The following is a 22,702-nucleotide window of genomic DNA, read 5'->3' on the forward strand; positions in this document are numbered from 1 at the left end:
ACTGTGTGTGAGCTCCCCCTGCTGGTGCATGGCTCAAGCTCACTTCTCTGTTCTCTCAGAAGGAGAGAGAATGGGAAAAGAGGCGGCCACCTCGGCTTCTCTCACAAACGAGGTGAAGGAAAAGAGACCAAAACTCATTCATTTAGAAAATCATTTTACTCATAAAGAATAAACTGAAAAGTACGTATGAAAGCCCATCAACTCCTATTTTCTCCTTTCAGTAAGTGAGCCATCTGATTATGTGTTCATCAGTCTCTTTTGCCCTCCTTATTTATCTTTCGGGTTATTTGTTGGTTCTCTATTCTCTTTCTCTTGTGTAACTTATCAAATATTATGGCACCTTTTCAAAGGTGGTTGTTTGTTTTTTAATTTGCCTCCTTAAAGTCACTTACAGACTGTTAATTGTGCCCTGGTTTTTTTTAAAGTGTTATTCACAAATATTTAAAACATTTTAAAATTCTTTTTTTTCCAGCAATGCAGTCAACCTTTTAAGCAACGTTCCAGTCTCATGCTTGGACGTCCTTATTAGCCCATTAGCCCAGGACGAAATTGCCCAGGAGGCAACAACTCTGGATGAACCGACCCAAGAAGCTGAAACAGGCCCGGATGAAACAAGGGAAGAAGAAGCCAATTTGAAGTACAATACCATGGTGTACAATGGCATGAACATGGAGGCCATTCGTGTTCTCCTTGACTTTATGGAGAAGAGAATAGACAAGGTAATACCAATGGTGGGATGGCTTTGGGAGGTGCTCCCAAATAAGCTGCTTACTAAGGAATCTGAATCACCAGAAGCTTAGGAAATGAATCTTAAAACCCTTAAGCTTTTGAGCTGGAAGGGACCTTGGTTGAACTAGGCCAATAACTTCATTTTTAAAGAGGAAGAAACTAGTACCCAGAATGGAGAGGGGATCTTCAGAACAGGATTAACACAACAGAAAGATAAATAAGAGGAAAAAATAGAGCTGTATAGATTTTTGGAAAAGACATTTGAATGACCTCTGGTGATTTATTAATGGGAATAAAGAATATACATATGTCTTAGTATCCCATAGTACTCTTGCAAAAAATTTGTCATTTGTATCCCACACTACATTTACACAAACTGATCATGTGCTAGGGCATAATAAAATCATAAGTAAATACAAAAAGTAGAACTAATATAAGCAAGTTCTCTGCCAACCATAATTCAGTAAAGAGTGTTCAGTAAAGGAAATGTCAGGGTAAGTATTGGCCTAAACTGAAACATCCTGAATAATAAGCCAGCCAAAGAATAAATCATGTGAACAATAAATATTTATGTTAAAGAGAATAATAGCGATAAGATAACATGCTGAACATCATAGATTGCAGTTAAAGCAGTACTCAGAGGAAAATTTGTATTAACAAAGTAGGAAAAGAGAAATAAAGAACCTACTAGCTCAATAAATAACCCAAAAGAAAAACTGAGAATGCCATTTTTAAAAGTAGAAAAATAAACAAACTCACAATTCTAAAAGAAATACAAAAGACAGAATCTTGAAAATTGTAGAATAGATGATTGAAAATAAAAGAGTTATAAAATTGACAAAACTCAAAGACTTAACAAAATCAATGAAACATTAGTTAACATGTTTTAATAGAAATATCAGATTACCAAAAGAAAAAGCAAGATGAATTTCCACCTTATAGAAAATAAAGAGAATTATAAAAAATCTATACTCAAATCAATATATCACCAACAGAACTTGAGAATTCAAAGCTGTGCATGATTATCTATAAAGATATAAAGTACTCAAATTAACAAAAAAAGGATGTAGGGCTCCAGTGAAATTTTAGAAAAAGAAATTATATAAGCATAAACTGAGAAATAAAGAAACCTGTCCTAGAAGAATTTTCCATGTGACTTCCAATGCTTAAATTCAATGTTTAAATTCAAATGTCTAAAGGATAGCTAATATCTACCGCTCCAAACTAGAGAAAGGAGGCACATGCTTTTCATGAGGCAAATATGGTCCAGATACCCAAACCAGCGACAGGCTAAGCAGAAAAAGAGAACTTTAGATCAATTTCACTAATGAATTTGGATACAACAATTTTTTAAATTAAAACCCAGCAAGGAAACTAACAGCAAGATATCCAGAAAATGATTCACCAGGACTGATTTGTATTTATGCCAGGAATGCAGGAATGGTTTAGCATTAAGAAAATGAGAACAATTATGCATATAAATCAAACCTCATATAAGTAGGTGCAGACAAAACCTTTTAACAAAATACAACACTCATTTGTGTTAAAAACCTACAAAAGCTTGGGCATGGAAGAGTCATATTTAGATATGATTAGAATCATGTATATGGAACCAAGTGAGAGCATTATTTGCTGTGAGTGAAGGAAAAAAGCAAACCTAGAACCTTTCTGTGTACAAACAAGGACATACAAGGCTGCCCTCCTTCCCTTCTAATAGGACCTGGACAAAGTTCTAAAATGCTGTGTGTAGCAGTATGACAGGAGAAAGAAATTAAAAGCATAAACATTGACCAAAAGAAGAAAAATTTGTGGACAAGATGATGATTTGCTTAAAAAACCTGAAAGCATCAGCAAATAAACTAATTGAGGGGATTAATAGCTTTAGTAAAGTAGCAGGATACAATATCCACAAGGCCACCAGCATTTCTATAGAATACTAACAAAATCAGAAGGAAATGAGAAGTTTGATTTAAAAAAAATACAAAATATGCAAGCTCTCTGGGAGTTAACATAGCAAAACACATAGGATTTACACAAATACAACTGTAAGACCTTTTTTGTTGCAAAAATAAAGATTTAAATAACTGGAGAGATACTTGTTAGTTGGGTGTTCAGGCAATCAGTAAACCTTTATTAAGCTCCTACTATGTGCTAAGCATTGGAGATACAAAGAAAGGTAGAAGACAGTCCATGCCCAGTCTAATGGGAGAGACAATTTGAAAACAACTCTGTACAAACAAGACATCAACCGGACAAATTGGAGATAATCAACAGAGGGGAGGCATCAGCATTATTCAGAAAAGACTCATTGTAGAATGTAGAATTTTAGTTGAGGCTTGAAGGAAGCCAGGGAAGTCAGGAAGCAGAAATGAGGGAGGGGGGAGAGAGAGAATGAATAATTATGAGAATTCTAGGCATGGAGGACAGCCATTGAAAATACCTCATGGAGAGATGAAGTATGTCTAGTTTCGGGAACAGCAAGGAGACAGGGAAGGCAGGTGTCACTGGATCAGTGTGGTGGGGCCAAGGAAGTAATTAAATGTAAGAAGACTGAAAAAGTGGGAGGGGGCCAACTTGTGAAGGGCCCTGATTGCCAGCAGAGGACTTTTATCGTTGATTTGAATGGGAGGAGTGACGTGGTTAGACGTGCTCATGTGCTTTAGGAAGATCACTTGGACAGCTGGAGTGGGGGGAGACCAGCCCGCAGGCTATTGTAGTAGTCTAGGTTTGAAGTAGGTGGTGCCAGTATCATAAAGATGATGATACTCCCTGGGTTAACCAGTAATACCACCAAGGTGGGAGCAGGGGGAGACATATTTTGTAGAATTAGACAAATGATGAAATTTATATGGTGTAACAAAAGGTCTAGAATCTGAATGGAAATAGAAATGAAGAAGGCATAGCACTACCCAAATTCAAGTTATAAATTATAATGTGGTGACCATCAAAACTGTTTGCCTAAAAATAAAAAGCTGAGAAGTGGCACAGACGAGGTAAGTAAGAAACAGAAACAATAGAAATTTAGGGCACAGTGTTTGATAAGCTTAACACCATCACTTTACTGGGGTTTTATCTTTAGCTGAGAAGAGCTCCTAGAAGACCCCAGAGCTTCTGGGAAGAAATTAGGTTTACAGCAGTCATCTCCAGACTGATGTGCTGCCCCAAGCATAAAAGGTCACATCATAAAATTAAAAGAGTTGCCTTTCATAGTTATGGCCAGAGGGGGAATTCTTGACCAAAGAAAGGGAGCAGGTAACCCTAAGGGACAAAAGACACCATTTCAGTTTACATAAAATTAAAAGACTTTTGTGACTATAGACTAATAAAAGAAATCATCAAAAGGTGGTGATGGGGGTGGGTGGGAACTTTGCATCAAATATTCCTGATAAAAGTCTGATATCCAAGATGTTAGAGTCATGACTCCGAGTATAAGACCAAGAGTCATTCTCCAGTAGATGTTATTAGTAGATTGTGAGCTCCTTGAGGGTACAGGGAACATCCTTTGCCTCTTATTATATCCCCGGCACTTAGCACAGTGCCTCGCACATAGTAGATGCTTAATAAATGTTTATCAAATTGAATACAAGTGGTCAAAGGACATGAGAAATACTTTTGAAAAGGAAAATGGCCACCTAGTAATGATCACATGAAAATGAAAATGACTCTGAGCTTTCACCTCACTCTATTCAAATTGGCAGAGACACACAATGGAAGCAATATTGGAGAGTCAGGAATCCTAATAATGCACTGTTGGTGGAGAAGTGAATTTGGTCTAAAGTTCCGGGACGCCATTTGCAGTTATACAAGAAAAATGACTCAGCTGTTCATAACCTCTGACCAGATCATCTCAGTATTGTGCCATACTCCAGGGAAATAAAAGACAGAATGAAATGTATTGACCTGGATATTCAAAGCGGCACTTTTTGTGCAGCAAATAGTCAGAAGCAAAGTAGATGACCATTGTGAGTGGAATAGATGAAGAAACTCATGTATACAAGTAAGATAGAGCCAGAAGGGTGAATATAAGAAACCTGGGAAAGTTTGTTTGACTTCATGGAAAGTGTATTCACAGTGACTATAATCATTTAAAAGAAGACATAAATTTAAAGAAACTAAACTTAGAGTAAATATCCATCATTGCTCCCAGGACTCAGCCTCCTCTCATTAGAAGGGGGGGAACGGACATGGGGCAGACAGAAAATGGAATATACCATCAGATGCTGCAGGACTCTTACAAGGGATGGTTCAGGTGGGGGCTGGTACCATATCTAGAAGTGACTATTATAAAAAAAATGGAAAACTTTTTTTTTAAAAGAAAGGGTTTGAGTGTAAATTCAGCCTCCTATCTAGAGAATACTGGGTAAAATTGCTGAACTTTTTTGATCTTCAGTTTACTTGTCTGTAAAATGGAAATAATCACACCATTGCTGTCTACCTCACAGAGCTGTTGATTGAAGCAGCTTCTAAACTGGGAAGTACAAGATACGTGTGTACAGCCATTGCTCTTACTATTTCCCCCTCAAAATAAGCCCAGACTTTAAAAAAATATGAGGGAGTTCATTTAAAGGAAATGAATTCTCCTCCATTTCTTCTCCTTTTCCCCTTGGTTGGCTTATCCTAGAAAATCGCCTGTTTTGGTAGCTTCCTGTGTGGAGGTGATTGCTGCCTTGCCATCTTCTGTCGTGTTGGGTGTTGCTTTGTTCTTGCCCAGGCTGACTCTCTCCTCCATTCCTCTTTGACTGGAGTCAGCCGGACCAAGAGTGAAACAGTAAACAGCCGCCAGGGCCTCGAATGTGGACCTCACAGCCGCCATGTTGTAACCAAGGCAGCCAGTTGGCCAAGACAGGGGACGTAGGAAAATATAGGGCAAAGGTGCTGAGGAAGGATGGAAATGACTGTGGGTGAATGGGAATGGAGTAAGGTAAAGTACTGTAGGAGAAAGAGACCGTGGTGCCTGGGAGAGAGGCCTCGATTTGGAGTCAGAGAATTCAAGTTTGAACCCTGACCGTTCTGTGACCTTGTGTGCTCAGCTGCAAGTCATGGGCTCACACATCAAATGAAAAGGCTGGACGGGCTGGTCCCCATGGCTCATCTGAGCTGTCAGACTCAGGGGAGTTTATGATGCCTCAGTCCCATCGATGTTCCGCCATAAGCTGATCTTTACCTCTCCAAGTTTTTCATTCTTGAAGAGAGAAGCCACCCTCTGATCTCAGATGTGTGCGTGTGTCTGTGTCTTTTGTGGAATCCTGTCAACCAGCTAACCCATTTTCCCTGGTTCTTCTTTAGGGAAGCTGCTACCGGGAGGGCCTGACTCCAGTACTCAGTTTATTAACCGAATGTTCCCGCGCTCACCGAAACATCCGGAAATTCATTAAAGACCAGGTAACAGCTGGATGCGTGTTGACTGGGAAAGCCGGCCGCCTGCTATTTTACTTTTACTTGTATTCTTTTTGTGCCCCTGGTTCTTTTTTCAAGCTCCAGAAGCATCAGGGAATCGTTTTCTTCTTTTGACACCCTCTCAGTTGAGAAACGGGGGCCCATTGGCACTAGGAGAGTCCTTTGGAATTCATCCAGCTTGGGAATCAAATCCACCTTTTCTTCCTTTGGGTTTGGTTTTGTTTTTTAGTGAAGGTGGGGGAATGTAGATCTACCAGATTGAAAAAAAAATATGGAGCATCCTACTGTGCACAGAGCCCTATAGCAACAGTGATGATAATTTTATGTAACACTATGTGCCAGGCACTGTGCTGAGGATCCTCACAGCAACCCTGGGAGAGGGGCGGTATTGTTACCCCATTTAACCAACTGAGGCAGACAGCAGTTACATGACTTGCCCAGGGTCAAACAGTTAATAAGTATCTGAGGCTGGATTAAACTCAGGTCTTCCTACCTCCAAGCCTGGCACTGTGCCACCTACCTGCCTGTAGTAGATGTTCTCGGAAAACTTGGAGTAGAGAGCAAGGCATGTATATTCGGATTTAAGGAGCTTCGAGTGAATCTTCTTTGGAGGCTTTATGCAAAAACATGAGCCAGAATTCGAGGAAGAGAAAGCATGGCTGGGTCGAGGAAGGAGCCACACAGAGAAGCCATCACAGGCCCATTGACAGATCAGTCCATAGGGGAAACTTTGGAGCATCTCTGCATGTGGAATTGCTGGGAGGAAAACTTGTAAATCCACGGGTGGAATCTGTTTCCATTTAGCTGGAGAAGGTTAATGTTTTGTTTTAAGTAAGGCCTTGTCTGTGTGCAGTGGGTGTTGCAGTAGATAGAGCCCCGGGCCTGGGGTCTGGAAGACCTGAATTCAAATCCGGCCTCAGATACCTATTAGCTGTGTGACCTTGGGCAAGTCACTTCACCCTGTTTGCCTCAGTTTCCTCATATGTAAAATGAGGGTAATCATAGCGCCCACCTCCCAAGGGGATTGTGAGGATCGAACAAGATCGTAACTAATTATAACGCTCTTAGCGCAGTGCCTGGCACACAGGCATCACAATAGCAACTGTTAGCTGTTATTTATTGTTGCCTCTCTCAGGAGCCGTAGTGGCCGTTAATGCATGAACACCTATGTGAGCCTCTCTGTGTTTACATTCCACACGAGGAGCCAGGCTCAGCCAACATTTTGGGGTGCTGACATGTCCAATAAAGGAAACAAATGAAGCCTCCAGTATTTGGTGATGACCCACAAGGTACTGGACTGGAATCGTAAAGTACAGGAAAAAAACAACACACTAGTATTGGGGTTGGGGCAGGATCATTCAATCAGTAAACATTTATTAGGTACCTACTGTGTGCCAGGCACTGTGCTGAGCACTGGGGGTACAAAAAGAGGCAAAAGACAGGCCCTGCCCTCAAGGAGCTCCTGGTCTAATGGGAGGAGAGAAGATAGGAGTTCCTGCATTGGGTAGTGGTCCTCCAGGAAGACAGTAGAGCAAGTGAATCTTTCATTAGAAAGGAAGTGAGGTTTAGTCAATTTGGCATTGGACTTGGAGTCAGCAAGTCCTGGGTTCAAATCCTGTCTCAGATGCTGACTAGCTGTGTGACCCTAGGCACGTCACCTAACCACTCTGGGCCTTGGTCGCCTCATCTGCAAAATGGGGAGGGGGAGTTGGACCCTAAGATCCTTCCTAAGTCTAAACCAGCACTCCCGTGAGAGTTCTGCAAGAGGCACAGAGAAGAGAAAACAGTCGTGTGTAAGGTTCCGTGGTAGACAGGACCTTGGGATCTACAAGTGATTCCCAATGGGTGATTACTATTGATAATAATAACAGAAGGGTGAGTAAAATGTCGTACAGGCTATTGGAAGGTGGGACGAGTGAGCGGAAGTGAAGTGAAGGACATGGGAGAAGTGAAAACAAAAGGTACCAAGAGAAAGAAAATGAACTCATTTTCAAGCAAACTCCAAATAACTTCCCAGAACATCCCCATTTCTTTTTCTCAGCTGACACCCTTTCTGAGGAGGTTTCATAATCCAGGCCTCCAAGCCAGACTCTCTCGGGGTCCTATTCTTTCACCAGAAATTGGACTGAAAATCACTTTACTTGGCTCAGGAGCACCTGCCATAGGCCCAGCTCTGGGCAAGGCCCCACAGGGTTATGAGAGAAGTGTTGAAACTTGGTTTCCTACTTGGGGGCTAATCCAGGAGACAAGGCCTAGAATACTTGGAAAGAAATATCAGATAGCATGAATTAAAATCCTGTGCTTCAGTGCGTACGTGTTACAGTTCAGATGAGAGAAGGATCTCTTTGGACCGGGCCTTCTTGGATGGAGGAAGGTTGGACTTGGTCTTACATTAAGATGTGGATTGGGATGTGCCAAGAGGGAAGCAGGCAGGGAGTGAATGACTATGGCCTGTGTGTTTGCTGGTGGGGGTGGGGAAGTGGGGGCCCTAGGGAGATGCTTTTGTCCAAATGGCCAACCTTCCATACGTTGGTAGGACATGTATTCAAGGGGCAAAGTGTCCCAGATCTAGGTTTTGTTACAGACATGCACGTTATTTGGGGTCTGATTTTGTTGGACTCGAGGAAAGCAGATCTTCCTGGTGCTCCTTCTTTCCATCCTGGAGGTAGGTTCCTGTGGTCTTAGAAAACCGAGCCCATGAGATGTTTGCCACTCTGATGATGACCGAGTCCCATGTGACCTTCCTGCCTGGGTCACTCTAACACTTCGGTTGGGTAGTTAGAGGTGGAAAGAGCCAGCTCTGGAAGCGGAACACAAGGTTCTATCTTGACTTTGTCATGGTCGACTTGTGTGACCTTGGTCCACCTCACTGTCGTGGGCCTCAGTTTCCTCATCTGTAAAGTGAACAGGTTGGACAGATAGCTCCTCTGGACTTGTCCAGCTCTAGGTCTTAGCCACTGTGACCTTGGGCAGGTTTCTGAGTCACTTCTAGTGTCTGAGAACACCCCTAGGACCCTGGGCCACAGTCACGAGTGTGTTTGTGTCTTCAGGTCTTGCCTCCTCTGAGAGATGTGACCAACCGCCCTGAAGTCGGCACCACCGTGAGGAACAAGCTGGTGCGCCTCATGACGCACGTTGACCTCGGGGTCAAGCAGATTGCAGCCGAATTCCTCTTTGTCCTTTGCAAAGAGAGAGGTAGGTGGAGACCAGCTTCCCTTGCTTTCTGCTGGTGCGCTTCCTTGGGGTCAGAGCAGAAGCACCTTTGAATGAGAGGGCCTAAGTGGTCATCCTGGAACGAAAGGAGGCTGTACTTACAGTCAGATCTCCAAATACACCCTGTTGGAGGAAAACACAAGCACAGAAATGCCTCTAGGTAGCAGCTAACGGAAAGTAATTTCTGTTTGGCCTCAGAATTCAACAAAGCAGGCAGATGGGCACAACTGATCGGTACATCTGAAAAGTCAGAGCACATGTGCACTGCTTCAGGGAGTGGGGTGGGGGTCACGGGGCTTCTTCACCTTTCTGGGGCCATGGACCCCTTTGGCAGTCTGCCAGAGCCTATAAACCTCTCCTCAGAATTAGGTTTTTAAATGCACAAAATCAAATTCACAGGATTGCAAAGGAAGCCAATCATATTGAAATACAGTGAGCAAAATGTGAAAAGTTCCATCTTCACAGACTCCCTAAAATCTCTCCATGGACCCCAAATTAGGGACCCCTTCTCTAAGGCTATGTAAGTGGCAGGGAAGGTGCCACGCTATACTGAAGCAGAGAATTTCCTCACTTGGAAATAGCCTTTACCATTGACATCAGGTCTGGTCCCTCCCCCTTTATTCTCTGTTACAAGCAGTTACTCTCTGGGAGGGTGAGGGGACACATGGGGAATGCAAGTGACATAAAGATAAAAGAGTTAGCACCAGCCCTGGAGTCAGGAGGACCCGAGTTCAAATCCAGCCTCAGACACTTAACAAGCCATGTGACCCTGGGCAAGTCACTTAACCATGATTGCCTCCAAACAAAAATACATTTAAAAGCCCCCAAAAGATTTAACACTACAAATTAAATTTTTTTCAAGATACTTTTGGGAGCTATTATGGCCTAAGTATTTTATCTCCAGGCAGCCAGCTCGGTAGAATAATGATTCTCATGATTGATCATATCTGTGGTCATTATTCAGTCTTCTAGGAGTCTGGGAGTGGAGGGATTTTCTTGATAGTATATTTTCAAATGCTATCCTCCAAAAAAAAAATTAAATTTAAAAATCCACTTCGACCTCTGTTATCCAGAAGGATTCATGTGGTGACTCTTCACTGCCTTTAAGATCTAATTCAGCCTTTACAGCCCTCCATAATCTGGTTTTCCTTTCTTTCCAGGCTGATTACATGTCTCCCCCGCTCCCCCCACCCCATCATTAATTCTCTTTTCCATATTTTAACCAGGCTGACATAATTACCATTCTCTATACATGGCCATATTCCATCTCCAACTACCATGCCTTTGTCCAGGCTGTGCTTCATGCCTGGAATGCCCTCCTGACCCGTACCTCTTGGAATCCCAGCCCCTTTCAAGAGGCTTTTCTGGATTTCTGTGGTTGTTAGTGCCCCCTTCCATCACTTGGTGTTTGTACATCATATTATATCTCCCTAGTAGAATGGGAGTGACTTAAGGGCCAAGAGTATGTCATTTTTGTCTTTGTATTCCCCTGCACCTGGCACATAGTAGGCACTTTAAAAAATGTGATTTTTTTTTTTCAGTTGATCATTTGATGAGTCTCTCTGGTCCTTGGCTGACAGGTATAGTCTGTCACCAGGCTAGTCCTAGAAGCCCTTCCAGGTCTGTAGGACACACCAGAACCTGCCTTCCATGGGCCCAGCCTTCAGGGCCCATGGGCCTGAGGTGAGGACTGAAGAATAGGTTTTATAAGGTAGAATCCCTCTTGATTTGGCCAAGAAATGACCTTCGGTGAAACACTCTTTAATTTGGGGGTCTTAAGATTTGATGAACCCCTCATCTGATCATCACAGTGTTGTTAAGAGGCGCTCTCTAAACTGTGTATTACTGCTGAGTGTGAGGATTCACCCTCCAAGTGTGCTGTGCTGAACAAGAGGTCCCTGATTCCATGGACTTTGGTCCTCTCAAATCTAGGCCTTTCCAGAAGAAGGCCTCATTGTTTGCTTGCTTTCTGGAATATGGAAGTCTCCACCACCACCCTGCTCTGTCATCTCTGACTCTCTCTCTCTCTCTGGCTCTCTCTCTCTGTCTCTCCCACACACACACACACACACACACACACACACTCTCTCTCTCTCTCTCTCTCTCTCCCTCTCCCCCTCTCCTTCCATCCCTCCCTGCCTCCCTCTCTTTTGGTCTTTCTGTCTCTCCCTTCCACACTATGTCTCTTTCTCCAACTCTGTCCCTCTCTCTCCTACTGTTTCTGTCTGTTTCTCTGTCTCTCTCGATTTCACACACACACACACACACACACACACACACACACACTCTTCAGCTGCCTTCCTAGGGACCTTCTCCAGCTGTTATACTTTTTGATAGGATGTGATAACCAGAGTTATACTCAGTCATCCAGGTGTAGATGTACTGGGATTTTGCACAAGAGTCTTGTGTTTTGTTTCCCGACCTGTGTATTTTGGGGTTGGTCATGGGAGCTTCATGAGTTGGTATCACTCAAAGAGCCCATCTCTTAAGCCTTGTTCCAACTTGTTTCTCCTCTGTGCACAGAGTGAAGCTGACCTGCCACCTTCCTGTACATTCTCTGTCACCATTTTGTCATCTCCTACTAACAGCTGAACTAATGAATGAATTTAAAAGCATTTATTAAGTGCTTTTTATTTATTACTATTTTATGTAATTTATCATTAATTTTATTATGTATTATTGATTTATTATTTTATTTATGATTAATATTATTTTTATTTATTAGGTGTACCAGGCACTGTGTGACCCTGAAAACCCTGCCTTCACGGGGTGCACATTAGACATCTGCAGGATGACACGTTTCACTCCAAACCTCAGGTCCTAGATTATTTATGAAAAATGAAGACGCATTGTCTCCAGCGCTGTGTCCTAGAGAGCTCTGCTCTTGACACTAGCCCAGTCAGAGAAGGGCTCTCAGCCTGCTGCCCTTCCTTGGCTCAGCCTGTTTCCCATCTTTTCACTGCAAAATCGTCCACGTCATTGCCTTGGCCTTCTTTTGTCAGCTTTTGTCATGGACTGTGGTCAAAGGCTCACCAAGGGTCTCCATAACTTGTCTACTTGGTCCCTCCCCCTTGGTGACAATCCCCATGGTGTGCAGTGATTTCTCCCAAAGCTCCCAGAGAGTCCTTGGCACCTTATTTAATGATGCTTCCCTTCTATGCAACAAGATGGCAGCCCTTAAGTACTGGGAGGGTTCATCTCCCTGTGGAAGAGAGAGTTGATTTGTTCTGCTTGGCCCTAGAGGCCCCAACAGAAAAGGGTTTACGTTCAATATTATTGAGCCCTGAGCAAGCACCATAACCTCTGTTTGCCTCAGTTTCCTCAACAGTAAAATAGGGATGATAAAAGCCCCTACCTCCCAACGTTGTTGTGAGGATCAAATGAGATAATATTTGTAAGGTGCTTCGCACAATGCCTGGCACACAGTAGGTGCTTAATAAATGCTTGTTTCCATCCCCCTTCCTTGCCATGCTGTTCCCAGAGTGCACACATAGGGCACAGTCCTCACCATTGTAGCAGTTCCTGGAAGCACCTGCCGGGAGGGGCAGGGCTGGAGCTGGCCATGGGCACGGGTGCTCACTTGACTTGACTTGACTGTGACAGCCATCCTGCTCTCTGTGACTTTGCAGTGGACAGCCTCCTGAAGTATACCGGTTATGGCAATGCTGCAGGACTGCTGGCGGCAAGGGGCCTCTTGGCGGGAGGAAGAGGCGACCATTGGTACTCAGATGATGAAGACACAGACACCGAAGAATACAAGTCTGCAAAGCCCAAGTACGGTATCAGACATTGTCCCATTGGGTTATTTGTCTCTTTCTGTCTTGCTTTTTCTTTCATCTTCCAAATGGTTCCTTTTTCATGTGGACTGGATGGCAGTGTTCCAGGCTTGGCCCTGATGGATTTTCCAAGAGCTTCCCAGTCTTCCACGGAAGTGGTGGTTTTAGGTGACGTGGGCAGGGCAAAATTACAAAGAACAGTCTGTCCCGCTGCCATGGCCTTTCTAGTAAGTGACTTATCCTTTCCCAGGTGGTCCCAGATATAGCTCCCATGTATTTCAGATGCTCATTATTTCATCCTGAAAGCAGTTTTTTCTCAGTCCATCTGTTAAGCCCTTGTAAAGTAGAAAGACCAACTAGATAGTCTAGTTACTGGATTATTTCAGGTTGGACCCTTTCTTTGGTGAACCCCCCAAATTCTAATCTTTCTTGAATCTCCCATGTAAAGTCTTTATGAATGGGCAGGCTCATGAAGTGATGGCTAGTCACCATGGAAGGAGCTTTAATCAGATTAGTACTTGGGGACTCGTCTTTGCCAAATGCCCTAAGTGACATTAGTGTCTTGGGTAAGAAAACCAGACCCCCAGGGAGCCTCACTGGCATCAGAAGATAAGATTTAGAGGCTCTCCCAGCTGCAATATTTTATCCCAAGTCAAAATGCTTTCCTCACTTGTGGTGTTCTTGGCTTCCACCACTGAGGAATGACCTCCACTCTTGTCTTTGGGATTTGCTGACCCAGATGATGTTGGAGGGTGATACTCTTCCTTTTTGGCCATCATCAGTGGTGCCCAGAGTGTCTGGTCACCTCCTATGATCTTTCAGACACTGCTGGGGACAGGCACAGTGGGAGTCTGGAGATTGAAAATTGACATCTGCCAAATGAGAATGGGGTTCCCCCCCTTCTTAAAAAAATAAAAAGAACAAAATTAAAGCGAATGTGTTTATCTACTGTTGAATCCTAGCACAAACTCCCCAGTCATCACCGTGGAAGTAGGCTATGAAAATGTGTCTAAGCTTCTAATTGTTTGGGATTTTTGTGGCAGGCTTCTTATGGAAGAGGGGGTTGATTGAAGGGCTGTTGGCAAAGTTCGGGTGCAGTCAGTCCCAGCTGGCTCCTGTGCGGTGTGTACTCAAACACAAGACTTGCTCAGATAAAACCATCAGCGACCCTTTCACCAGAGTAGTTGCCAAGGATAGTTCCCTTTAGGCATCATGTACCCCAGGCAAGGGGTTCCTGGTTCATTTCTTCTAGTCCTTAATTGTCTTTGTTCCTTGAATTCCATCAATCAATTCTTATGGGAAGGATATTTTCATGCCAAACTCATCAAAAACTCTCTATTGGAATGTGAGGCCTTAGAATCCACCAACTGAGAATTCTAGAAATGTAAAATGAAGGAGAAACTACAGGAAGCCTGGTTCCTGAGAAGGTACATAAGACACAGTAAACCGGGGTGGAAAACCTCGGTTTAAACCTCTCTCTCAATGTCTCCTAAACAGCATGACAATGTAGCGATCAGAATTATAGTGTAGAATCTTGCATCCAAATCTGTGCACTGCCAGAATTGAAGCTGAAATCTCATATGGGGCCTCTTGTGTAGTAGTGTCAGAGAAAGATCCAGAATGTACCACAACCAGATAGGAATAAGAGATTTAAAAAGAACCCAAGTCAGAACTGGTCCTTGTCGAGGGGCCCTCTATGAGCCCGATTATGGCTCAAGACACTCTAGCTTTCTCAGAAAACCTATTTACAGCAAGAAGTGGGACGTCAACTGTTCCTGTATTGTCTCTCACGTCCTTTTTGGGATCAGACCCTTTAGTCCCCATATCCCAAATAGAAGCTATCTTCAGCCTTCTGCCTTATCTTGAATGGGTATTTTCTAGAGCTGGGGTCTTAATCCAAACAAAAGAATCTTTGCAGTCCAATCCTGTTAAAATGGGTTCTCAGACCAAATATCCATTTCTCCAGTCTTCATCACTTGACTCTTCAAATTGGTCTTTGTTTTTATCTTAAATTCTCTCCTTCCCTTATTTGAGAGAAAAAAAAATTACTGATTAGATGTTTCATTTATTGCCTAAAATTTTGAAAAAGCTTCTTAAACTCATCTCCTTTTTAAAAGAGCTGCTAAGCAAACACTTGGCTAGGAAACAGACCTGCTCTCCTCTGGGAAATGGTCCCACTGGACCTCAAGAACTTTCTCCCCAACAGGGGAGATGAAAACTTTGTTGATGTCTCACAGAGCTCTGCCAACCTAATTCAGCTTATAAAGTCAGTCTCGGATAGAATCGACAATCCCTCTACCCACAAGGTGCCCCTTGTCCCCTCCTCCCTTTGAGTTCCCAAGAGCAAACGTTGCTGATTTTCTTACACTGTACATTTATGCCATGGTTGCTAGTGTACGCAGAGGTAGGGAAGCTCTCCATCCATCCAGTTGGCCTTAGCCCAGTTGTCAAAAACGTAAGTGGATTCTGATTAGTGCACCAAGGTAACCGGTAATCCTTTAGAGGAATCTGAGACCCCGAATTGTATGAAGCTTACAATCATGCTACGGGGGACAGTTAATATCACAGCAATCCTTTTTGTGTCAAAATAAATGTATTTAATGGACTGGAAGCCAGCCTTCTGCTGTTGGCACACTTGCAGAAATCACAGGCTTAGAATCAAGCTCGAGCAACATGCCACACAGGCATGTGTGTGTGTGTGTGCGCGCGCATGCGTGTGTGTGCGCACGTACGTGCGTCTGTGCGTCTGCTCAGTCCGGTCTTTTAAACCTTTCCCCCAAAGCCTTGGGTGGGGTGTTGGAGAGAAACAACAAATTCTGAAGTCTAGCTGAACTTAGGCATTCCGGACTCCGCCTGCTGTGGGGCAGAACAAATATAACTTTAACCTCTTTCTCATTTCTCTATCTCGCTAGCCTCGGGTTAAAACTTCTCATCCTTTCTTGCTCGTTTTAATCCAACTTGAGTGTATTCTGCAAATGGCTATCTTGTACTCCTCCAAACATCCTCTGTTTGGGATGGGGATAAGGACTGGGCCAATGATTTCAGTGGTATAGGGATCCTCCCAGATGAGGGAGTTCCATCTGTCAATGCCAGTCAGCAGTTCTCTTTCAATTTACAGTCTTAAAGAGTTGTCCAAAGGGGGAAAAAAAGAGTTGTCCACTGGACGAAGTGTCCAGAGTCACATAGGCAGTATGTGGCTAAGATAGGATTTGAACCTTCTTAGCTTCAGGGTCTGCCCTCTCTACTACCCCATGCTGCCTCGCCAGGATAAGAGCATTCTTCTCCTTTTAGTTAGGACATTACTGAAAGGTGTGAGCTCCACTGAGAAAATTCTCAGGGGCCAGCCATCCCAAATTCTGTATTTTTGTTTCATGGAATATTGCTTCAAAAAAAATTCCATCTGCTGAGATATAGAAGCCTATCTGTTATATATATATAGTTTGGATTGTGATGATACATATCGTTACGGGATTTAAATTATATCACAGGAACCTAGTGATTTCGTGTGATAACTATTATATCGTATTTTTGAGGTTCCCGTCTCCACCAGCCCACGGTTGAAATGGACTACTGTTTGCAGTCTCCAAACGACCCCTAAGCCATTCATGAGATGTTTGGTTTTGCAGTGTCTCCCCCACCCCTACTCCCCCTTGTTAAATACTTGGGCCTGCAATTTGGGCATTGTGCCACCATTGGTATCTTGCGTGCCTTGAGCAGTGGTGGGCATTCTGCGTTAGATTCAAGTTTCTTCAGACTGATAACTGTGAATTTTCTGTAATTTCATTTATCAAATGTATTGTTCTATAATGAAACATGGGAAACATTAATCATATATCATAATTGTAGGTGTTATTTTTAAAAAACGTTTCATAATTCCGCTTGATACAAGCGAGCACCTTCTCATTAATCCTGTAGCTTTTTATCCTTCCTTCTGAAGCTCATTGAAGAGACTTTCTTGAGAATAAGCTTCAGTAACTCAGCAGCCACATGGTTCTTTCCCATACTACCCCTGCATTAGACTGTGATATTGGGCAGCTCGACCTTTGTGAGAGTCCATTAAAGAAAGCACTAGTCTGCCTTTTTAATTTTTCTACTTTCAGAGCATCTGTCTGCCTTCTCCCATATAGCAAAAGTAGGGAGAAAAAAAGGGAGAAAATCCAGTGTGGCTCTTGGGACCCCAGAAGCCCTTGTGATGAGCCCTTGCCAATTGGAGGGCACTGACACTTCCCTTAGAATGGCCCATCTTCCCTTCCCAGTGCACAGTGAGTATATAACTAGGCTCCTGGGCACAAAGGGGCTAGTAACCCTTACACTGAACATTTTGAACAGACGACTAGATTTATTTTGTGGCAACCTATAATATAAAAAATTTCCCACTGTCCTCTTTTCACATCAATATATCCCTGTTGATCTGTCCACTGGCAGAGTTAGCAGTAGCCATAATAATCACAATGATAATAATTTGCATTTATATAATGCTTTAAGCCTTATAAAATATTTACCTTTCAGCACCCTTGTGAAATATAGAATGTACACATATTAACTTCATTTTACAGATGAGGCAACTAGGGTTCCGAGAAGTAAATTAATTTACTCAGGGTTTACCCAGACAGTGTTAGACTCAGAAATTGAATCCGGGTCTTTTGACTTCTAGTTCCCTTTCTGCTATCCTATCACCAATCCATGAAACATCAGATTATTAAATAAAAGTACTGCCATTTATCTAGTGCTTTAAGGATTGGGGAACATTTTATTCCAATTATCTCACTTGAGTCTCATAACAGTCCTTTATGGTAAACCCTAACCCATTTTACAGAGGAGGGAAACTGAGGCTCAGAGCAAGAGAGGGATCAGGCTTTGGTCATACGGTGTCAGAGGTGGGATCCAATTGGTCTCTCCTAACACCACGTCAAGAAGTTTCTGCCACCTTGGACACATTTTTGACTTTCACCATGTTTTATTGGCATCTAGCCTGACCTTTTCCTCCCCCTGCCGTAGACTAACCTTGTCAGTCCCCACATCCATCACTGCCAACAGTTAACAGAACAGCTTTACATGAAAAAATCGGCAATTGCTGTAGAGAGAGACTTAAAGGTCATAATATCTGGGATATACCTAGTCCTACTGGGGTCTGTAGGGAAAATGGTGTATTTCAAGTCAGGAGAAGCTGGTTTGAAGCCCACCTCCAGCCCTCACCGGCTGTGTGACCACAAGCTTGTTACCCTCTAGGGGCCTCGATTCTCTCATCTGTAAAATAGGAAAATTAAATTCTGCGATATTCCCCTCACAAAGCCGTGAGGTTCAAATGAGAAAATGCATAGAAGAAGTTTGGAAAACGGTATTATTTAAATACCAGCTATTGTTATAAATTCTACAATATATATAAAATTCTAGTTTTAAAACATTCCTGTGAGATAAAAGTGAAAGTGCCCTTATTCCTTCTCCCTGAGCTCTCAGGCATTCCCCCATGCTTTCCTGGCCTTGCATTGGGCATGGCGTTTTCATGTGATTCGTTCCTCAAATGTCTCTTCTAGAAACATTCATCTGTATAACACCTTTCTCCCACACTGGCTTAGCAACTAGAATACAGGTGAAGCAGGAAGCCCCGACTCTCCAGGAATTCATTTCTTCTCTATAAGGTAGCTGTCAAGAGCTCCCTTCGAGACCAAAGTCTCTTGATGAGTGAATTGCCATAAAGTGCAGTCATTTTAATATGCAGGGGACCCCCTCCAGGTGAGGCATAATTTCTGCCCAATTCTTGATTCTTAAGAACCCCCAACTAGGTCCTGGGTCAAGCCTCATTCAGTAATGAGGTTCCATGGTCCTCATCATTGTCTTCTCTGCTGTGACATAGTGGTTACTAGTAATGAAGATGGATAGTATGTCCCTTGTTTTTCATAGGTCAGACTTCCTGGGACATCATCCCTTGTTGGGATAATTGTGTTCCACTGTGGGAGAAATGTCCCCCACTTTTCTGATTGTAAAATCAGGATTTTCCTTTCTTAGAATGAATGTTCCCAGGAAACCAAAACCAGACGTGGTGTCAGCCATTTTCTGAACATATCCTATGTATTCAATACAGTGCTACTCCCCTACTTTTCCTCACCTAAGACCTGACTCCTTCGTTCACTACATGCTGGCCACAGCCTAAGAATGTGATGACCTGAAGTCAGAAGACTTCAGAGAGATGGAGGGATTTGACCCTCGGTCACCCAGTATCAGAGGCAGGATCCTCCTGGTTCAGCTCTTGGCTTTGCTCCTTATTCCCTGTGTGAGCCCTCTCTAGACCTCTGCATCAGATGACCTCCGAGGTCCCTTCTAGCTCCAGACCTCTTAAGTCTGTGGGTTTCATCCTTCCTTCCTCTGGGCCTTATTTTCCTCCTGCATAGTCTCCGAGGGCCCTTTCCACTCTAAGTTCTCTAGATAATTATTTGCCCCACTTGAGAAACTGTTCTGTTGATATCCTATATGTTTAAGCAGATGATAGAAAGATGGCAGCAACATTTTCCATTGTGGAGGTTGAGCGCTTTTCAGGCTCTACCTTACAAAATTCCTGTCTATCTCCAAGGCCTGGAATTTGGCCCTTTTCGCAACTCTTGGCTTCAAGGAGGGTTGAATTCTACATTTGCTCTTCTTTTGTGGACACTCTGGAACTACCTTTTTGAAAGACTCAAAGACTAGAAGCAAAACGTTCTTTTCTCATCTTTTTTTCTTTGGGGCAGCTGAACAGAAGGAAATAGAAAATGAGCTTTTGCGTTATTTGGGCCCTCCATGAAAACATTCCCAAAATATGCTTCTAGTCAGTCTGAGTTTGCTCAGTTAAGACTGAGAAGCCTCCACTTTTCTCTTGAGCCTTCTAATAAGAGCACTTAACAGCTATGTCTTCAAGGAAAGTTGAAGCAGGATGGAGGGTAAAAATTTGAAGCCAATTTGAAGTTGAGGGAAGGGCCCAAATCGGAACCGTGAGAGACTGGAGCCCCAATCAGGAAAGAAAAAATTTCACTATCAGTTATTTTCAGGGATGCCAGTTGTCAAGAACCTCCGCTTAAGCAGTACAACACTGTGTAAACATCTGCTGGTTCCCTCCAGCCCCCAAATAAAACTGGAGGGTGTCCAGAATAGTAACAGCCTAAAAGTGGCCTATTGCACAGTAATTATCTCCCTTTATTCTCTGCTCCCAAAAAAAGGTAGCCCAGCCTTTGGTGGAGTGAAAAGGTAATGGGTTCAAGTTCAGGTCATACAGTTGCTTATTTGTGTAACTTAGGGAAAGACCCTTCCCCATTCTAGGCCTCAGGTCACTGTTCTGTATAATGAAAGGCTTGCAGGCAGATCCCTCCCAGTTTCAAAAATGATGGGACTGCCATGCAAGTAGACCTGTTAACAGGTACCGGGAGTAGACCTGGGATTCGATATCATATGAAATGATTAAATTTAAATTTAATATATAAAATTATAATTAGATGCCATATAAAGTGATACCCCCCCCAAACTTGAGGATTTTACCTGCCTCCTGAGAAATCTTATGCTTTAAATCAAGCATGCTAAAACACATTCTGCATTTTTCTTTCTCTTGTACTAAATATTGATGACTCTGTGCTTTACTTTGAAGTGACAGAGCTAATGAATTCATCATTGGGATTACTAATTGGCACGCTATCATTTCCTGTCGTCATTTCCCAGTGTACTTTTTAATGTTTATGTGTTATGTTGTATCACAAAACTAACCCTCCTTTCTCCTTTCTGGGAGATGGGTTGTCTCCTTATGAATAAGATTTGTGTATCCAGGGTGATATCTTCTAATGGCCCCAGTTCCACCAAAATGTGTGCCTAACAAAGAGCCACACAATTTTTCCCCGGTCTTAATTTTTCTCCTCCAATAATCAAAGATTACTTATCAAATCCAGCAAAGGAAATTTTTTTTTTTTTATAAAAAAGCTCTCGTAGAAGTCCTACGGCCCTGACTTGAGAGTCATCATGAAATAGCTCTTGAAGTTGATATGGGAATTATTTCCATGTTCTTTGGCTGTTAGACTCTCTTACAAACTGACTTTCACAACGTGGGCCAGAGAAAGTAACGGAAGGGCATTCTTTTAAAACATGCAGCATAACCTTTTTTTCTTTTCATAGCATTAACCTTATCACTGGTCATTTAGAGGAGCCCATGCCAAACCCCATAGATGAAATGACAGAAGAACAAAAGGAGTACGAGGCCATGAAACTTGTCAACATGCTTGATAAACTCTCCAGGTATTGTATTCCCATCTGGGTTTGCTTGGGGTTGTTTTTTATTTGGGTTCTTTTTTTAAATTCGTCTTTTTCTTTGTCTCTCCTTGAGAGTGCCCTTAGGATTCCAAAAGTCTTCCATGATGAATGGAGACAAGGTGGCCACATCTCTCACAGCCCTTGTGGCTTTTCATACCTGCTATGGTTTGATCCAGGCTAATCCAACAAGCATTTATTAAGCCCCTGCTGTGTGCATTGGTTTTATAAAGAAAAATGAAAACCAGCCCCTGCCCTCAAGGTGCTTACATTCTACATTGTGGATACAATCTACATAAATAGATAAGCATATACATAAAGAGATCTTCACCTCTTTTTGTGTCCTGCACCCCTTGGGCAGTCAGTCTGTTGGAAGGAGGGACCTCTTTTCAGAATCATGTTTTTAAATGCATGAAACAAAATACATGGGAATACAAAGGAAGCCAATGATATTGAAGTAAAGATGCCATTTTTTCCCATCCGAGCTCACAGATTCCCTCCACCACCCTCCCCCTCACCCCCAAGTTAAAAACTCCTGATTTATATGACCATTGGAAAAAGAGGGAGAGAGCACAAGTAAATAAGAAAATTTGGATATGGCTTCCCATTCTCTGCCTATGGTGGATGAGCCTTCTTGCTCTTTTCTCTGGTATACGAAGGCGGCCACTGGCTTAATGGAGCATTCACTGATCTGAGCCTGTCAGTCTTCAGAAGGGGCCATATGTTGGAACCAATGCTTTTGCTAATCATTAGTAGTTCCCCTCCCCTCCCTCCAATCATAATGTTTAATTTTATTTTTGACATCTGATGTTGAGGCTCTGACCATTAGAGAATCTTATTACTCAGATCCTTGAGGGATCTCAGGTTTTATTGGCACTTTCTCCCCTGGTGCAGATTGAAGCTGTTCTCTGCTTTAGTAAATGGCTTTTGTGAGTTGCTGTGGCCAAAGAAATCCATGCCCTGGTGGGCAGCTTTCTGGTGATGAGCCTCTCCCACCTTAGTGAGGCTGGTCCGCCAGGGTCAGACATAGTCACCTTGCTTGTGACTTGATACCTTCCCACCTTAGCGTAGGACCTTCCAGAGGCTATGTGGGTGGAGCCTAACCTTGGACGATCCAGAGTCATCGTGAGGATGAGACCTCAGACAAGGCTTTCCATGGAGTCAGGAGCCCTGAGAGCGCCACAACTTAGAACCAATGCCAGTGCCAGTGGGCACCAGGCCACAGGCATCATCCCTTGATTGGTCCTGGAAAGTTGGGGATGTTAGATTAAAGGCATAAGGGGACATAGAGATTAGCACTAGTGGAAACCCTCTGCTGGCTCATTGTG

General features: G+C 43.1%; 1 protein-coding gene across 3 annotated transcripts in view; it reads left to right on the plus strand.

Annotated features, from left to right (window-relative positions):
• RIC8B (RIC8 guanine nucleotide exchange factor B) overlaps positions 1–22,702 on the plus strand; it is a 93,629-nt gene that overhangs the window by 59,108 nt on the left and 11,819 nt on the right. For all 3 annotated transcript variants that reach the window (XM_036760418.1, XM_036760417.1, XM_036760416.1), the window contains exons 5-9: positions 473–719; positions 6,016–6,111; positions 9,177–9,321; positions 12,969–13,113; positions 21,243–21,362. In XM_036760418.1, the coding sequence (XP_036616313.1) occupies positions 473–719; positions 6,016–6,111; positions 9,177–9,321; positions 12,969–13,113; positions 21,243–21,362 (753 nt within the window). The remainder of the gene's footprint in view (positions 1–472; positions 720–6,015; positions 6,112–9,176; positions 9,322–12,968; positions 13,114–21,242; positions 21,363–22,702) is intronic.

This window comes from Trichosurus vulpecula, chromosome 5 (assembly GCF_011100635.1).
Source record: "Trichosurus vulpecula isolate mTriVul1 chromosome 5, mTriVul1.pri, whole genome shotgun sequence".
Taxonomy (NCBI): Eukaryota; Metazoa; Chordata; class Mammalia; order Diprotodontia; family Phalangeridae; genus Trichosurus; species Trichosurus vulpecula.